The sequence below is a fragment of the Lasiodiplodia theobromae genome, assembly GCF_012971845.1.
Source record: "Lasiodiplodia theobromae strain AM2As chromosome Unknown scaffold_7, whole genome shotgun sequence".
NCBI lineage: Eukaryota > Fungi > Ascomycota > Dothideomycetes > Botryosphaeriales > Botryosphaeriaceae > Lasiodiplodia > Lasiodiplodia theobromae.
The window spans coordinates 676,082-694,505 of record NW_023336563.1 but is presented as its reverse complement, the minus strand read 5'-3'; the positions used below and the strand labels follow the sequence as shown (position 1 = coordinate 694,505).

The 18,424-nt window shown below is 55.7% G+C and overlaps 5 protein-coding genes across 5 annotated transcripts; 4 read left to right on the top strand and 1 right to left on the bottom strand.

Annotated features, from left to right (window-relative positions):
- Nucleotides 1–222: 222 nt before the first annotated feature.
- LTHEOB_2874 (MFS transporter) lies at nt 223–3,543 on the top strand (the record flags this gene model as incomplete). Its single annotated transcript, XM_035511734.1, has 4 exons — nt 223–1,568; nt 1,621–1,850; nt 2,820–3,424; nt 3,535–3,543. The coding sequence occupies 4 exons, from the start codon at nt 223–225 to the stop codon at nt 3,541–3,543; spliced, it is 2,190 nt and encodes a 729-aa protein (XP_035363600.1).
- A 1,495-nt stretch (nt 3,544–5,038) lies between these two features.
- On the top strand, nt 5,039–6,320 carry LTHEOB_2873 (Cell wall glyco protein; the record flags this gene model as incomplete). Its single annotated transcript, XM_035511733.1, has 5 exons — nt 5,039–5,173; nt 5,229–5,306; nt 5,362–5,937; nt 5,990–6,199; nt 6,252–6,320. 5 exons carry the CDS (start codon nt 5,039–5,041, stop codon nt 6,318–6,320), a joined length of 1,068 nt encoding a protein of 355 aa, XP_035363599.1.
- Nucleotides 6,321–8,144: 1,824 nt separating this feature from the next.
- On the top strand, nt 8,145–9,893 carry LTHEOB_2872 (MFS transporter; the record flags this gene model as incomplete). Its single annotated transcript, XM_035511732.1, has 4 exons — nt 8,145–8,291; nt 8,390–8,506; nt 8,560–8,906; nt 8,975–9,893. 4 exons carry the CDS (start codon nt 8,145–8,147, stop codon nt 9,891–9,893), a joined length of 1,530 nt encoding a protein of 509 aa, XP_035363598.1.
- A 2,576-nt stretch (nt 9,894–12,469) lies between these two features.
- Nucleotides 12,470–13,937, bottom strand: LTHEOB_2871 (NADH oxidase protein; the record flags this gene model as incomplete). The annotated part of the gene is made up of 3 exons (XM_035511731.1): nt 12,470–12,663; nt 12,730–13,481; nt 13,534–13,937. The coding sequence occupies 3 exons, from the start codon at nt 13,935–13,937 to the stop codon at nt 12,470–12,472; spliced, it is 1,350 nt and encodes a 449-aa protein (XP_035363597.1).
- Nucleotides 13,938–16,135: 2,198 nt separating this feature from the next.
- On the top strand, nt 16,136–17,548 carry LTHEOB_2870 (FAD/NAD P-binding domain-containing protein; the record flags this gene model as incomplete). Its single annotated transcript, XM_035511730.1, has 5 exons — nt 16,136–16,276; nt 16,364–16,383; nt 16,442–16,691; nt 16,743–17,021; nt 17,072–17,548. The coding sequence occupies 5 exons, from the start codon at nt 16,136–16,138 to the stop codon at nt 17,546–17,548; spliced, it is 1,167 nt and encodes a 388-aa protein (XP_035363596.1).
- Nucleotides 17,549–18,424: the final 876 nt, after the last annotated feature.

Below are 18,424 nucleotides of genomic sequence, written 5' to 3'. Positions count from 1 at the left end.
CCACCCGGACGCGGCAGCGTGCTCCACCCTACCCAAGACCGCCCCTAATACCGGGTTACACCACTTCGGATTCGAAACGCTCCCCCGGATTTCAGGGCCGACAAGGGAATTGACGGACGAAACGGAATAAAGCGAGGGCTCTCCCTCATCCTCTCCATTGTAGGACCACACCAGGACACCTATCCCTCCCATTGGAAGAGCTCTCTCCCCAATTAGGAAAAAATGGCGTTCTCCGACGACGTCGAGAAGGCCTCGATACCTGCCGGCCAGGTATCCCCAACATCACCCACCTCCCAAGGCGGCCTCTTCAGCGAAAAGAACTCGACCGACTTCTCGCGGCCACCCTCCGTCAGCGGCAGCGACACGGACGCCCCCAACCTCACCTCCGGCGACGATGTAGCATCCGCACGCCGCAAGTCGGCAGCGCCGAGCATCAAGCCGGCAATGCCTCTGCCCCAAGAAATCCTCTTCATCACCGTCGTCGCGTCCGCGCAACTCATGACGCAAGCCGGGCTATCCCAATCCATGGCACCCCTCCACATCATGGCCAAGGACTACGGCAACCCCAACGCCGGCCAACTATCCTGGTTCACAGCCGCGTACAGCCTGACGGTAGGCACCTTCATCCTGATCGCGGGCCGGCTGGGCGACATGTACGGGCACAAGCCTCTGTTCCTGATCGGGTGGTTCTGGTATTCGTTGTGGTCGCTCATCGCCGGCTTGACCGTCTACTCCGGGAACCAGATCTTTCTCGACGTGTGCCGCGCGCTGCAGGGCGTGGGCCCGGCCATCCTGCTGCCCAGCTCGCTCGCCATCCTCGGCAGCACATACCCGCCCGGCCGCAGGAAGGAGATGGTCTTCTCCATCTACGCTGCTACGGCGCCTAACGGGTTTATCATCGGCGCGACGTTTTCGGGCATCTTCGCCCAGTTCGCGTGGTGGCCGTGGACGTACTGGGTCGCGGCCATCGTGTGCTTCGCGTACGGCGTGCTGGGGTGGTTCGTCGTGCCGGCCGACGAAGTGGAGGAGCATGATGATGCGGCGCACGGGAAGCAGACGTTCGACTACCTGGGCGCGGTGACGGGCGTCGTCGGGCTGGTGCTGTTCAACGTGGCGTGGAACCAGGCGCCGGTGGTGGGGTGGGGCGAGCCGTACGTCATCGTGCTGCTGGTGCTGGGCGTGGTGTCGTTCGTCGCTTTCATCTTCGTCGAGAAGAAGGTGCAGCAGCCGCTGGTGCCCATCAACAGCCTGGACGCGCATGTCGGCTTCGTGCTGGCGTGCATGGCGTTCGGCTGGAGCAGCTTCGGCATCTGGATTTACTACTTCTGGCAGTTTACCATCGTGCTGCAGGGCGACTCGCCGCTGAGCGTCGTCGCGCAGAATGTGCCGTGTGGCATTTCTGGCGCGTGCGCGGCTATCACGGTCGGTTTCTTGTTGAGCCGGGTCAAGACTGCTTGGCTTATGTTGGGTGCTATGTGTGCTTTCTGCGTTGGCAACATCATCTTGGCTACTTTGCCGGTCGGTATCCTGTTCTGGAAGCAAGTCTTCTGGAGTGTGGTCATCACGCCGTAAGTTTCATCTCTGAGCGAACATGTTATATCGATACTAACGAGATTGTAGGTGGGGCATGGACATGAGCTTTCCGGCAGCGACCATCATTTTGAGCAACCACGTTCCCAAACGCCACCAGGGTATTGCCGCGTCGCTGGTTACGACGGTCGTCAATTACTCCATTTCGTGGGGGTTGGGAATTGCTGGTACCGTGGAAGTCCATGTCAACGACGGAGGCAAGAACGAACTTGCCGGGTACCGCGGTGCTTGGTACTCCGGAATTGGACTGGCCGGGTTAGGTATTATCATTAGCTTGCTGTTTGTCATGAGCAGCTATCGTGCCGCGGCGAAAAAGAACTAGGGTTATGAAAGCGAAAAAGCATGATGGGTACGTATAGACGGGCATTAATAGAGTTAGAACATAGAGGGGATACAATGACGACATTCATGAGTAGATCAATCACGCTAGAGTTTCTGTTAGTGTTCGAAACTGGTGACACGTTCAGAAATCGGCAGATCATGTCCAACGCACACTCTGCCAGCAACTGCACGAAAATGTTCCGTCCGATTGCCACATTTTGGTGGAATGGACTTGCGAGGGAACGTTGGGATATGCGTGAGCAGGGAGGTTCAAGCGAATACCTCCGAAGAACCTCCCACACGAACGGTCAGTCTCGTAAATGTGGAGCAGCTAACTTGATGATCTCCACAGGTAGACAACTCTTTGAGCGATAGCACAAAGCCGTAGTGGCAACAATCCCTGAAGAAAGCATAAGTTGTCACTCCTTAACAACTTCACCACCCTCAAGCCGTTGTCTACGTCGTATTTGTTGCGTAACGAGCGCGCAGGACTGATGCATCGGACGGGATCATAAAACGACCGACGATATACTGCGATGAGAATAGTGGGTGTTCCTCGGCTGGGAATGAAAGGTATCTCAACCAACTTACAGATGGTGTCGTAGCCGAAGGCTAGCATGATTTTTTTTTTCCCGCTCATGTCATGGGTAGCTGAAGCTATTGTCCGGACGTGTATGGACATTCTCCTCCGGACGATGGCTTCAACTATATGTTATTTTCTCAAGGAAAAGAAAGGGCGGGGGTATAGTTGCGCCCGGGGCCTGACTATTCTCCAGACTAGCCTTCGGCTGCAGTATCCTTCTGTAAGCTGGCTCGCTCTTTAGAGTGTCCCATAATCCCATCAATCGCATGATTCCATCCGACACGTTACCATGCACGCCAAGTGGACTTCACACGTCCCTTTCCAGAAGTTTGGGCGCGGGATGAGCTGGCGCTGGAGAGGAAGAAGAAGCGACCGCCAGTCTTGGACCCACCCGCCGAAATCGAGGTCGTATCGAGAGTTGCGTTCAAGTCAGTACCGATGTCCGAAGTTACAGTAGTGTTCGTTTCTGAGAGTTGCGTTTGGAAGGTCCTTGTCGCAAGGCTGAATGACGTTCTGCTGATCGCGCTGAACGCCGTACCAAACCTGCTATTTCCGGCAACAACCGACCCGAAGAGACATTTGGTAAACGAAGTCGACGACGGCGATGCAGCCTCCCACAGCCAGCACATGGTCAGCTCATCTGCGGAGTCTGGAGGCTTGATCAGGGGCTACCAGCACGACGTCGTGGGCGAGCGGGGAGATGAGTCCCACCAGGTCGACCAGTCTGTTGTGGCATTTGACCGCGCGTCCTCGGCGACGTCGACGCGCCCAAGCTTCGAAGCAACCGCTGGCCACCGGTCTCCCCGACAAAGAGTCAGGAAGATCATTGGTAGGGCTGAGGCGGCCTTTGCGACTGACTCAGGACCCGTGTCCGAGCGTGAGGTCATCAGGGGCCCGTACCACGCAAACCAGGTGCCATTTGGGATAATGGTTCGTCACGGGAGCACGCCGCGGTGTCGGAAGTCAAGCCGGTCCATTTCCCTCTCATCTCGATGGAGCAGTCTTCTCGAAGCGCCCTGGCTAGTGGCTGTGCCTAACAGTTGCGGTAAGCGTCCGCGGCGGGCTCGTATAGAGCGGGTCCTCCCCGGACACTGGCAGCGCCACTGAAATGCTTGGTTATGCAACCGAGACGCCACTGCCGCGACCGTGGTTGGCTGGGAGAGGGCTGTCCATGAAGTGGCATCCGGATTGAGCAGCGCAAGTGGAGTGGCGGAGGCGGATTGCTCTGCAAAAGCGTGGCCGGTCAGGCGTGGCACTAGGTACCGCTTTCGTTCGGAGCTCAAGCCGCGACAATGCCGGTGAGGGGAGGGGTTGATCAGGGGCCTGAGGTGAACTGAGCGCAGTGGACGCGTAGGGCTGAGGAAGGCGGCGCGGACAAGTTACACCGCCAGCGATCTCGTTGAGGGAGCCAGTGCGTGCGGACGCGGAAGGGGTGCGGAGCGAGAAAGAGCGAGAGGTCAACCGCGGCGCCCAGCGCTCGTACCTGCTCCCGCAGCCGAACGGCGCCAGCCCTCTGCGCTGGCCGGGCGCCTTCAAACCACCCTCATCATCGCTGCTCGCATTCCCGCATGACAATTCTCTTTACTGTCCAGCCTCTTTCAATTCGACCAGAGCCCGAGATGCTGTGCCGAATGACGACGATCGGAATTTGATCGCGCGACCGGCGCTTCTCGTCCGGCTTCAGCCCAGTGCCGCACTCACCACCATCCACTTGCATCTGAGCCGCGTCCCCCGTGCCGGCCGCATTACGGCCACACCGACGCTCGTCTCTCGGGCGGAGCACTGAGATCGGCGGCGTCATCAGGCCAGCACCCGTCGTCGGCTTCACAAAATACGAGGGCCGTTTGGAGAGCCCCACAATATCGCGGCCGTTCTCTCAGCCTCTGTTCCTATTTTCAGGTTTCCCACGAAGCTTGGCTCTGGCGGCAGTGATCTCTTCATGAACTGCGCAGCTACTCCTACCACAATGCGGCTCACTTGCGTCGCGCGGCTCGTCCAGTGCTCAACTGTCCTGGACGCTGCTTCGCCTCTCAGTAGGGCTGAGTGCTGGTAGTCGCGAATGTAGCACTCCATTACCTGATGGAATTCACTCACCCTCAGGCTGTGGAAACGGCAGAAAAGGAGAGATGACCATGAACGCATGCCTTGTAAGCATTGAGCTCCTCCCGCCCCCGTTTCACGTTAATCGTGTTAGCGGCTTTCTAACTGGCCGACTCCGCAGTCAAGCTCACGTCCAGGATCCACATTCCGCCTCACCGAGAACTAGGAAGTGATATGACGATCAGTATTCTCCTGCGTCTCCAAACACGAGCCACACGAGCCACCATCGTGCGCTGCGATGGCCCACGTCGAAGCTCGGGAATACCGCCACACACCTCATCCCTCTGTCCGTAGGGCAGAGAAATACGAACCTCATTCTGTGTATATATTCTGCTGTCAACCGTCGCTGTTCCAGTCTTCATCCACCAACACTCGCTCTTCACTCAGACTCGACGCTTCAACTTCCAACAGTCTCTACTACCCACTCTTTAATCCTTAATCACCATGCATTTCACCAAGGCCACCATCATCGCCGTTGCGGCTCTCCTCGCCCAGGGCTTTGCCATGCCCCTCGACGCCCGCAGCGAGAGCTGCACCGATGTCATGACCCAGTGCAAGGCTCAGCCCGACCCGAACATGGTAGGCAAAATCGCGACATTACCGGTACTGTGAGCAGAACTAACTCACTTGATAGTCTTACTGCGCCTCCCAGGCCGCCGGCTGCTGCGACAAGAAGGACAGCGCCTGCCGTACTGCTCCTAACGCCAACATGGTTCGTGATATCACCGGTGACTGCGAGCAGAACAACACAACTAACTCAAGTTCAGTCTTTCTGCTCCTCCGAAAAATCGAAGTGCTACACCGACGCCAACCTCCCCGACCCCTACGGCTCCCAGAAGCGCGCCGAGAAGTGCTCCACCAAGGACTGCTGCGACCAGCAGGACTCCGCGTGCCGCGTCGGCCCTGGCGCCAACATGTCTTTCTGCAGCTCGCAAAAGAGTTCGTGCTATGCGGACGCTGGCCTTCCCAACCCCTACCCCAAGCGTGCCGCCTGCACCGACAAGGCTTGCTGCGATGACGCCGACAACAAGTGCCGCACCGCTCCCGGCGCCAACATGAGCAAGTGCTCGAGCGACAAGGCCGCTTGCTATACCGGCGCTGGCCTTCCTAACCCCTACCCCAAGCGTGCCGCCTGCACCGACAAGGCCTGCTGCGATGACGCCGACAACAAGTGCCGCACCGCTCCTGGTGCTAACATGAGCAAATGTTCGAGCGACAAGAGTGCTTGCTATGTCGGCGCTGGCCTTCCCAACCCCTACCCCAAGCGCCAGGACAAGTGCACCACCAAGGACTGCTGCGACCAGAAGGACTCCGCGTGCCGTGTCGGTCCCGGTGCGAACATGGTACGAGACATCACTACTGATCTTTCTATGGGCAACGCTGACCAAAGAAAAGTCTTACTGCAGCTCGCAAAAAAGTTCGTGCTATGCTGATGCCGGTCTTCCTGACCCCTACGGCCTGAACAAGCGCTCCGACCAGTGCACCAAGGTCATGACCGACTGCAAGGCCAAGCCTGACCCGAACATGTCCTACTGTGCCTCCCAGGCCGCCGGCTGCTGTGACGAGGCCGACAGCGCCTGCCGCAGTGCCCCTGACGCGAACATGGTTAGTGAAATCACCCTTGACTGCAAGAATCACCAACTCACCCCGTTTTTAGTCATTCTGTAGCTCCCAAAAGGCGGCTTGCTATACCGACGCCAACCTGCCCAACCCCTACGGCAACTAAGCGGATTTCTACGAATCATGAACAGAACAAATATGTGGAGAAGTGGTTGAGATAAGCAGGAGATGCCGGGAGATGGTTGGATTTGATATGCCTTGTAAAATTTGATGTCACTCGTTTATGTAAGTACTTAGAAATGAAGCGTCCTGAAGGAACACCAACATCTTTCTCTCGTGCATTGTGAAATCTACTTTGAATCTGCTCGAAAAAGTTGCCGGGGCATCTAGTACAAAGGAATTAATGGGAATTCCCTTATGCAAGTGCATCTGGACAAGGGCTTAAATTCTCTATGACTTGCTTTCTGGGTTTGGTATTTCGCAGGCCCACCCAATTCCGCGCCACCCACACTTAATCAAACCTCCGCTCTACGCCCCCGCACGTAGAACCATCTCAAACCCCGCCCTTTCACCACTCGATAGATAGACAGTAGATTCAAGCCCGTCTAGCCCTAGGAGTGAGGTTCAAAAAAGCGCTGGACTGTGGGGGGCACGTCAAGGCCCGAGCCGGATCAGCCTTTCCGCATCGGGGTCGATCCTGGCGATGGCGTGATGGAGGATCCATCTTGCGAGCACGATATACGAATGACACGCCGCAAGAGGTCGATGCGCTGAGAATTGCGCAAGAGTGGCGGAGAGTTGGAGTTTCTGTCGTGCAGACGGGGTTTTTCTACAGAGATGTTGTGCATGAACGATCCGCATGGATGCTCCGGCTGCCCCGGCTGCGGTTGATGTCCACCACGCTGCTGCCAGCGGACTCAGCCTTCAAAATGGGTAAATTTCATAGTATAAGGCGAGTTCTGGGGCTTTACAGGCGATCGATCCTATCATGAGGGGCTGGGTTGACGTTGGAGTGCGGTTTTCTTGGTCTTTCCATTTTCGGCAATCGCCCACCACGGTTTCTTTCCCGCTCTGCACTCCAACTCAAATCCTCCACGTCACCACGTTCCACGCCACAAGACTGCGTCAGCGCTCTCCGCCGCGCATTCCAAGACTATTTCGTCACAAAGACGCGATACCAAGCGAAGGGCGCCAAGACGAAGACGCTGGAGAACCGCGTGCCGAACAAGAGGAACCCATCCACGTCATCAGAAAGCACACTATCCAGCGTGCATCCAAAAAAGGGTCGCTCATGTGGAGGTCAAGATAGAGAAAGTGCGGGGGCAGACGTCGAGGTACACCATGAATCAGGCAGACGGAACGGCACGTTCAAGAAAGCTAATGCACAGACATTCAAAAGCGACTGAGCCACACGCAGCTTGTATAGTTTTAAGCTTATTGCGCTCCCGCCCGGAACGCTGTGCAGATCTTATCACCGTCAAGCCTCACGTTTGAGCGCTCGCCAGAACGCTCCCCGATCACGTCATAGCCAGATGTGGAAAAGCGGAAGAACCGTCATCCCCACGCTCCAACGTGACACGACAGAGGCAAAAGCTCGCCGCCCCACTCGTCCAACTTGCCGTTCCGTTTAAGCGGGGTAGATAGCGCTCGTCAGCACCGCTCAGGCCGCGCATTGGAACAATCCTTTCGCAAGAAGTGATGAGATTGCGTGCGCGAGGCGCGGGATGGCAAGATGCATGGCGGGCCCGCTTCGTTGATTCCGGCCCGCCATTCTCTGAATCTACCTACAGGTTATTCGGCGATAAGATGTAAGCATGCCGAGCGATTCTGATGTGCTCGCATGCGAACTGTTTTTTTTATCCGGCGTCGCACCGCACGTCATCGGGACATTGTCTCACTGAGCCCTCGAGTCAACACTTGCTGCCAGCGCGTCAACCCAACCGCAACATTGTTGTCGCATCAGTTGCCAGCGCTCCAATTACCATCCAAAATGGCAGACGACAAAGAACCGGCAGTCAAAGACACCCCGACTCCTTCGCAGAGCGTCATTGCGGAGTTCCACGATGGGACAGAAGAGGGAAAGAAAGCCTTCCTCGCAACCTTCTCTGCCGCTGAGGACAAAGCTATCATGCGAAAGGTGGACCGGAGATTTTTGGTCCTTATTGGGCTGATATATGTCATTAAAAATGTCCGTGGGTTCCATTGATCCCCGAGAACAATCACTGACGGATTCAGATCGACTACATGAACGCAGCAAACGTGAAGGTGTTGCAGGTCGGGCAGCCCTCGAACGTCTTGAACGAGTTGAAAATGTCTGCCAATCAATACAATTGGGTTCAATCTATCTACTTTGTGAGTTGGTCATAGTCAAGTAGCTGCACCGGCTAAACTGACCATCTCAACAGATCAGTTACATCATCTTCGAAGTACCGAGCAATCTGGTCATGAAGAAAGCCCTTCCACGCAACTGGCAGACGCGGATCATCCTTTCGTGGGGCATAGTCTTAGCATGCCACGCAGCTGTCAAGAATAAAGAGGGGCTATATGCCGCACGCTGGTTCCTTGGGATGATGGAGGCAGGCATGTTCCCCGGTCTCGCCGTTCAGCTTGCCTCATGGTATAGAACAGACGAATATGGCAAGCCCATCATGTGGATGTTTGGCTTTCAGAATACTTCTGGGATTGTTGGTTCACTGCTGGCATACGGTATCAGCTACATGAACGGTCTCGGTGGTCTGTCCGCTTGGCGATGGTATGTCAAACAAATTAATCACCTCCCCCTTGAAAGACCAGCCCTCACTCACACATGCCATCCAACAGGGTCTACCTCCTCGAAGGCCTCTTCACCATCCTCTTCGCCGGCGTCGTCTACCTCGTCCTCCCAGACTACCCCAAATCCCCTCGCTCCCGCAGCTGGCTCACGCCCCGCGAGCAAGAATACCTCGAAACGCGCCTCGCCACCAACGCTCCCAAAACGGCGGACCCGGCCTTCTCCTCGCACGAGATCGCCGCCGCCCTCCGCGACCCGCGCACCTACGCCTTCATGCTCGCGCAGTTCCTGACAAACTTCGCCGGCTACGCTCTGCAGTGGCAGCTGCCGACCATCACGACGGACCTCGGCTTCGCGGGCCTGCCGCGCAACCAGCTGCTCAACATGCCGCCCGCGCTCGGGTCGGTGCTGGCGATCATTGTCGCGGGATGGCTGCTCAAGCATGCGTGGCTCAGCCGCCCGCTGCTCATCGCGCTCATCGGCGCGTGCGAGCTCGTGTTTTTCGTGTTGCTGGCGGCGTTGGAGGATAAGGCTGCCGTCTACGCGTCTTGTGTGTTAGGAACGCTCTTCTATAGCGTTTGGTTCATCCCGTTTTGGGCGTGGCGCAGCGCGACGCTCGATCAGGGCGCGACGGGCAGCGCGTTCAGCCTCGCTTTCCAGAATTGCGTCGGCCAGGTTGGCGGCGTCATCGGGCCGCAGCTTTTTCAGAGCAGGTACGCGGCGGATGGGTATAAGATCCCGTTTGCGATTTGTGCGGGGGCGGTGGGGGGAGCGTGGTTGGCGGGCCTTTGGGGGTGGTGGTTGACGAGGGATTTGGAGGGGAGGGTTAGGAGGGTGAGGAGGTTGAGAATTAAGGCGGAGAAGGAGGGGGTGGTTTATGCGGATGGTGATGGTGATGAGGAGGTGGGGAGTGGGAGTGGGAGTGAGGGAAGGGCCGCTGGTGGGAGGGGGGAGAAGGAGGGGGTTTGACGGGGGAGGTGGTGTATGTGTGGGAGGGACGCCGCGGGAACGACCTTGTCTTCGATGTCTCAGGAGGTCGCGGACTGATGGACAGAAACGGCGCCAATTTGCGGCGGGTGAGGACCGGAACCGGTACCGGTGATGATGACCACCAGAACCTTCCTGCCCGGGTTGGGGTGCGAGGGGAAGCTTTGAAACGGTGAACAGGAGGACTTGGTGGGATTGGAACAGATTATGGAGCGGTCGATGGAGCGGTTGATTGAGTGATCGATGGAGCGCTCTGCTTCAAAGGCGACGAGGTTTGTGTGAGGTCAACGAACATTGGCTCCGCCATTGGTACAGGTGTGCCAGCTTCATCTCGTTCCCGTTTAATTGTCTGTTTGGGTCGGGCTCGGAATCTCGGATAGCGAAGCTCTTGACGAAGGGCTCGACTTGATGGGTGGAGAGGACTGAGCGAGGTTCAACCGCTGAGGGGTAGCAGGATCAGGGTCTGTTTTGAACGAAGCCATGACACTGCGAAGATATTCTCTGTTGGCATTTGTGTAAAGTTCCGGGAAATACAGGATGAAGACGCTGTGCGGCTGGGCTGATGCGCGAATGCTGTGGAGGTGAATGGGTGATGTATTGAGCTACCCGAGAGAAAGCACTAAATCCCCCCCTTGACGATCGCACCTGCCAACAACGCGTCAAGGGCTCTCTGGTATAACGTCACAACCCCGACCTTTCGGTTCTCAGCACCATCCTCAATAGCCATCGCGGCCCGGACTTGCCTGGAAATTCAAGAAAGCTCTGCTGTGCAAGTACCCACCCTGGTTCCGGTCTGATATCCCTGTTGATCCATGATAGTACTCAGGGATTGTTCGCCAACCCCATACCACGTGGTCCTCGATGCCTCGACACCGAGTGGAATTAAAGAATATGAATCGAACTGCCTCAACCCTCACATCGACCGTTGTCGTTGCGGCAACCCACCGAATTCTCTTTCAAAAGCCTGCTCGAGATGACGGGCGTCGCCATCCTGAGTCCCGACAGCCTAAGCCAGCAAATTTTCTGCCCTTGAAGTCTGCGCACAGCGAAGGCGGTCAAACACGTCTTATCTATGCGAAGAACACATGACGAGGGCAGTGCCGTCCAGTGGGAAATGTCGGGGCTTGAAGCTTGAGGCTCAGGCAATTTCTTCATTCAGATCTCATCTCAATTTGACTTCAAGGCCCTCTGTAAGTCTAACGTGGAGGTGAAACATTCCACTTGATGTTCCTTCTCGTGTTCTTCATCTGTATCCGGCACCTCGACCTTGGGAACTCTCTCTAGAAGTGTCGTCATCGGGAGTTTTCTCTCGGAAGAGGTGGTTGCAGTGACCCAAGCTCGTGTCCTTTCCGCACATGTAGCAGGTGGGCCCCGTCACTCACCGAGGCGTGCAGACGGCGCATTGGATGGTGACCATGGAGCCTTCGTCGTTTAGTGCATCATGTCCTCCACTCCGAGAAGAGCCAAGGGGGCCGGTGGAGTGAGGCGAGCGGGCGCCTTATTCCGAAACGTGGTCGGGCGCTGGCTTGCTTGTGGGCGGCCATTGTTGTTTAGACGGATTTGACTACGCGCGGTGCTGCTTGGGTGCCTGCCTGTCCGTGCCTTCCATTTTTGGGGAGAGGTCGCGTCGCGTTGCGTCGCATCTATATTTTGCGTCCACACTTCTCCTCCACACCATCCACCCTCCATCCTCCTCCACCCGCCGCTGCCGCTCGCCGCCGCCGCCAACCTCGTAAGCTCAACACTTGAGTTGTGCTTCACTATTCATTCTGACTCTGTCTTCAGGCTCGCCCGCCGCCCGCCGCCCGCCGCCGCCCCCTCGCTCACCCGCCCGCCCGCACCCGTTCTTCATGTAAGTTTTGCATGACTCCGCTCTCAGAACAACGCTGACTTTGTTACAGTCGAGAGTCAGCGCAATTCATTTTCGCTCATATCATGGGTAGTTGAAGCTAACGTCCGGATGCAAATGTCGAATTAATAATCGTACATTCATATCCGGACGTTGGCTTCATATCCCCTCATATGTTGTAAATCTGGGGGCTTTTTTATTCGGTTCACACCATGGGTAGTTGAAGTTATCGTCTGGACGCAAATTTGTAATTCATAATTGTACGTTTACGTCCGGATGATAGCTTCATCAGCCCTCATATGTTGTAATAGTGCCTGGGAGGCTGTTTTCCAGTGTCGTTCGAGCTTGGCACTATACCTGCCTCGGATGCCACAGTAGGGGTTTCTTCAGCCGCCGCGGACATGGTTGTTGCTGATTTTCCTTGTGCATAGAATGCCTATTATAGCTGATGTCATGGGGACTTGAAGCTATCGTCCGGACGTGAATGTGCAATTAATTCTACATTTACGTCCGGACGATAGCTTCATCTCCTCACATATGTCGAATATAGAATTGTCTGGCACATTTCAGTCATGGAAATCACTTTTTACATTTCCTTCTATCATCTATTTTAAACTTTTTTTTCCCCCTCTTCGCCTCAATTCCATGCTCATATGCGTAATAAAGTCAAAACAACTGGGTATTTTTCTTCAACAAACACAGAAGACGCTCAAGCGTTGACGTCGGGAGCGTAGGGCAGAATGTTGCCGGTGGTGACGTCGGGCCAGCCGTAGTGGATGAGCTCGGTGTTGGTGGCCATCTTCTCGCCCCAGGCGCCAAGGTCCTTGCAGAAGTTCTGGAAGTTCTCCTCCTGGCTGAGGTCGGTGGGCTTGTGGTCCTTGCCGATCTGGAGCATGTGGGAGCCTGTGTAGATTGAATTCATTAGTGATCTTGTTGGAAATCTGCTTCCTTTTGGAGAGATAAACTTACCAGCAGCAATGGTGTTGAAGAGGAAGTCAGTGGGGTCACCCTTCTGGATGATAGCGCCCTTGACCTTTCCGGACAGGAGGTCCCTGCAGAGCCACGGCTCCTGGCACAGCGGGCGGCCGAGGGCAACAGCATCAACGGTGTCGAGGACCTGGACCATGGCGCCGACGGTGCGCAGACCACCGACGAGGTACGACTTGGTCTTGGTGAGGTTAGGCGCCATCATTTGGGCGAACTCGAGGAAGTAGGCCTCGCGGCGCTTGGTCGAGTCGCGCTTGTTGTGCAGGAAGCCGAGGTCCTCGTAGGAGCCGCCGGAAATCTCGACGAAATCAAAGGTGGCGTCCTCGAGGATCTTGCACAGCTTCTTGGCCTCCTCGGCCTGGAAGTCCTTGTCCTGGAACTCGGTCGAGTTGAGCTTGATGCCCATGACGAAGTCCGGACGGGTGCGTGCGCGCACGGCGGCCGCGATCTCGGTGATGATGCGAGCGCGGTTCTCGATGGGGCCACCGTAGGCGTCGGTGCGCTTGTTGGTGTCGGGGGAGAGGAATTGGGCCAGCAGGTAGCCGTGGGCGGCGTGGACTTGGATGCCGTCGCCGCCGGCCTTCTCCATGTACTCGGCCGTGTGGGCGAAGCCCTCGATGATGCCGTTGATGTCCTCCTGCGTGGCTGGACGCGGCTTGGCAAAGTGCATGCCCATGACCTCCTTCTCGAGCTTCACGTCCGAGGCGGAGATGGGGTTGGGCTGGATGGCGTCCCTGTGCGAGTTTAGCAGTTGCACCGCGGGGAGTCTTCATTGATTCTACTCACCAAACCTGTCTGCCGGCGTGGCTGACCTGGGTGAGGAAGATGGAGCCGTTCTTGTTGCAGGCGGTGGCCATCTCCTTGAAGCGCTCGAAGCGCTCGCCCTCGAAGGGAGCATCCTTAGGGATGATGGGGTTACCCATGGCCTCGAGGTGCTCGGGCTCGAAGAAGGTGTTGCCGGTGACGACGACACCAATCTCACCCTCGCCCCATCTCCGGTAGAGGTTGACGAGCTCCTTGGAGGGGATACCGCGGTTCTGGACGTTCTTGAAGTCCCACGAGGACATGCGCTCGGTGAGAGGAGCCTTGAGGAAGCGGTTCTTGGCCACACGGCCCGAGAACTCGAACTTGAGCGGCTTGCCCAGAGGAGCCGGGTCGACGTCTGCGGATTCGAAGCGAGGAGAAGACATGTTGATTGGTATGCTTTAGTTGGAGTACAAAGCTGGAGATCTGACTTTGGCGGCGGGGGAGGCTATCTATTAAATCTCCAGGCGGGCTGCCCCTCGGTGGGGTGATTAGTTTAAGGGACCAAACTATTATCAATCCCGACGACGCTTCTCTATCGAAAGATTGATGAAGCAACACCACGGATGAACGCCCGATTGCAGTTAGCTGACGTTCATCCACCCGTCGCAGGCTCCCACAAGAGTGGAGATCTCGACCATTCGGCCAATCAGCCTTGCGCCGAGCGTGGACCGGTGTCCTCGCGTGCGTCGGCCCGCACGTGGCGCAGGTACCCACATAACGGCCGAATTCGCGTGGAAAAGGAGATCGTTCGAAATGCCACACGTCTGCCACCAGGGGCACCTGAAGAATCCTTCCACCGATATCCGGATCTTCACGACAATTCCAATAGTGGCGCTGGAAAATCCTCCGTAGTACGTGGCTCTAGAAGGGTTCCCTTGCTCGGATGTACCCCCGGATTGCGGCGTGAACTGCGCGTTCACCGCACGTCTTTGCCGCATCCTGATCTTTTGGATCGTACGACTTCACGTGAGCTGCGGCAAAGATGCATGGCATATCCATGGATTGCCGTTTCCATGAAGCCGTAATTCGTCAGCAGGATAATACCGCGGTTGCTGAACCATCCATCCCAACCTAAAACAGTTGGTCCCACAGAAGCGACCCCAGACACGGAGGTCCTTCCGTGTGTATAGCTGTTTAAGGATCAGTAATCGCGCGCTGTAACGGAAAAGCATCATCCGCCTCCTTGCCACCCACAAGTCCACTTGCTGAGCGCGCATGATGGTCCAAAGCATTCACCGTGAATGCCTATCCTCCAGGAGGCGGAACCGCAAAGGACCGAAAAGTCCGAACAAAGCGTTTCAAACTTCGCAAGCCACGGGCTTCGGAGGAGACGCAAATCCGTAGAACATCTCTCCACTAGCCTTATCCCACGACGGCATCGAATTACGGCAGAGGCGTCTGTTGGGCGTTTTGGGTTGTGAAGACACCATCCGCGGGGTGTCAGGTCGTCATTTTGGGGTGCAAGATTCGCGGGCGTGGCCGCATGCGGTAAGCCTGGGCGGGAACCGTGCTGTGAAGAGCGACCTCCAAGCGTGCGGGAGATAAGCGTTTGACAGCTGTTGCTCCGTGCTAGCTGAACAACTAAGGACTAGATCCGCCTCGAAGTTGCCGCGCATACGGGGGTTTTCGGACATTGATACGTGGCGCATACCTTCTCAAATCTTCATGGACTCCCCTCCGTCCACATTTTGAACCTCTTGAACCTTCACTCCCTTCCTCTCACTCTTTTCGCCCGAGTCATTTACCTATTGCGTCAACGCCAAGAACTTCGATCCGTGAGGACCTCCTCATCAAGGGATACATTATCGCAGACCATCTTTCACGCCGCCGGATCAAGGTACCGAACATCTGCAAGCCACTCAGCTTGGCCTAGACCCTGGCGGTAGGGATGAACGCCAAAAATAGGAAAACCAAGTGCCGGCGAATACCTGCATCAACCGTCAGCCTAACCATTTTGAATCACTAACAAGATCTACGACCACAGTATGGGGTCAAAGTCACGAGCCAACTGCCGTATTGGAGTTCGCAGAAAGCTTGAATAGAAGAGTCATGACTCTGCAGTTGAAGCTTTGACAGCCCCTGTATGAACTCTGTCGTAAGGCTGTGTGTGGACTATCCTCGAAAACAACAGCGATTTGTAGGTATAGGGTGGGAGCGAAGCGCTCTAGAACGCATGGCTGTCGATATGGTTGTAGTCGGTGTAGTCTCCTTGTCTTCATGCAAAGTTCGTGCTCAAATTGTACCGATGGCCGCACGTCGTCATTGCCAACCCCGCTTATCTGGCGAATAAACTCAACACCAAAGCAAAGAAGTCTCGGCAAATAGCGGCAAACTCACCTGCAAGTGAGGGCATTCGCAATCATATCACACCACCCGCGCCCTCCACTCTTGCGATTTCGCTGCCGAATGCTACTGGACAGCCGTGCTGCTGGTGTTCCTCGCACGCCATTCACGTGACGATTGACGAGTGCTTGCTTTGTCACCGCGGCGCGGAACTTCAGCGCGAATCCCCGAGTACATAATGAATGCCTTGATGCCATAGCGGGTTCAGCCTCCTTGAACCCTTGATCGATTTTGCGAAATGACTATTGACGTTTCCACACGGCATTTGAGGATAGCCATTGTCGGAGGTGGGCCTGGCGGGCTGGCCACGGCGATAGCGCTGTCCAAGATTCCGAACGTGGACGTGACGATATACGAGCAGGCGAGCGTGTTGCGTGAGGTTGGTGCTGGGATAAGCATCGGGCAGAATTCTTGGAATGTCTTGGAGTTGCTTGGTGTGGCTGATACTCTGACCAGTGGCCATCAGACGTGGACGGTGTTGAATCTGTAAGCTTGAATCATTACGCCTTCAGATACGTCCTTCTGATGCTGAATGCTCATGCAGTAACGGCCGGTCTGGTGAAGAACTCCATCGCCGTGAAAAACAGCCCACTGATTCTAAGAGGCCGCCGGTTCGGACGCAACGGACGAAGCTGCAGTCGGCACTTCTGGCTCATGTCAAGCCGGGAACTATTCAGCTCTCCAAGAAGCTGACTCGAATGGCGGACAAGGGTTCAGAAGGTGTCGAGTTGCATTTCAAAGATGGGAGCTCCGCAACGGTTGATTTGGTTGTTGGCGCTGATGGTATTCGCTCCGTATGTGAGCTCCTAAGATATGACTCTTGTTCAATACTGATGAACCTGCAGGTTGTGAGGGATACGGCATGGCCCAATTATGAGATCAAATTCACAGGGACGACAATTTGGCGCACGTTGCTTCCCTGGGATAATGTCAAAGATTTGGATCCGCGATTCGGAATTACTGGGTGGTGGCATTCACCAACCACTCATGTGTACTTCTCGCCGGTTGGAGAGGGCCTTTGGGAAATTGCCGCGAGAGCGTGGCATGATCCGGCTATTCATAGCGCTAGCAAAGTCAGTTGGGGTGTCCCGGTCGAAAATAAGCATGTCGAATCACACTTCACGGTAGGTTAGCCGCCCGACCGCCAAGTTTCACTGATCTCATGACAGCTTAGGAATACTTGCCAGAGATCAGGGAGGCGTTGGAGCGAGTGCCAGATGGCGGATGGCGAGAATTTGCCGCATTTGCTGGTCCAGAGCTCGACAAATTGACGGCATGGGACAACAAAATAGTCCTCGTTGGAGATTCTTCTCACGCCCTTTCTGGGGCCTTTGGATCTGGAGCAGGTTTTGCGATGGAAGACGGCTGGATCCTTGCACAGGCTCTGGCCTACTTCGGAAACGATACTGAGAAGGCACTGCCCCTGTTTGATGCGATACGGCTTCCGTACTACTCGCGGATGTACTCTCATCTGGCATCGGAGGCATCCAAACGCAAGGCAAAGCTACAGGATCTTGGGAATCCTTCGTTCGATGAGCGGGTTGCGAACAAGATCATCGTGGATGGGGGGACGGATATGTCTTGGATATATGCGAACGATATCGGATTCGTTTGGGACCAAGCAGTGGAATCGTCACACGGAGGGCGCTGAAATCCCATACTTTAGCTGGCCGGGAATAACTGGAGTGGAGACGGATTAAATGCTGGTGGGCCGATTCGTTCCAGGGTTGTACAATATTGGCCAAGAAAAGCTTCTTTATTCTTGTTTGACCCTAAGGTTAATGTATAAGCCCCGCACTTAAAGGTGACGTGGACCATCCGTTCACCCGCCATTTCGACATCACTCAAACGTCGAATTTACCGCTGTAATGCCAGAGATGGGACGAGCTTGTCGTGTATGGCTACTGTTTCAAGACGTAGGCAAATTGTGAACCGAGGTGAAAATAAAGTCCTGAAGACCGTGCTCTTGATCTATCTAAATGATAGTCGAGAGGCTGCTTTCAGCGCAAGCACAAGACATGCACAAGGTCGTAGCTGGCTTGATGTTAGTCCCAGGGTGGATATGTTATTCTGTCGTCGATGGGGGAAGAGACGCGAACGTATTGGTGGGAAGGATCTTCAGAGAGTGACATCTGGGCGCAGTACTGTGCACACTCAACGAAAGAGAATATCACACTGACGTAATACCACAAATCTTCAGAACATGTCGCTCCGGGTGCAAGAATTTCCTTATTGCTTTGCTCGTGGTAGCATGCCGTTCGCAATTGAAGATGAAACAAAGAAGGATGAAACATCGACCTTGGCTGAGTAGATCAACACTGGTGGTGACTAATCGCACAGGCAAAATGCGAGATGAAGTTTGCATCGAGTGTTGACAAAGCTCTTGACGCGTCGCTTCTTGAGACGCAGGTCTAGCCGACGCCAACCAAGAGCCACAGAACGCATCCGTGCGAAGCTTTGGTGAAATAGATCAACGCCACTGGAGGCGAACTAGTCGAGCAGGAATGAAATTGTTTGTTCCGGAGAG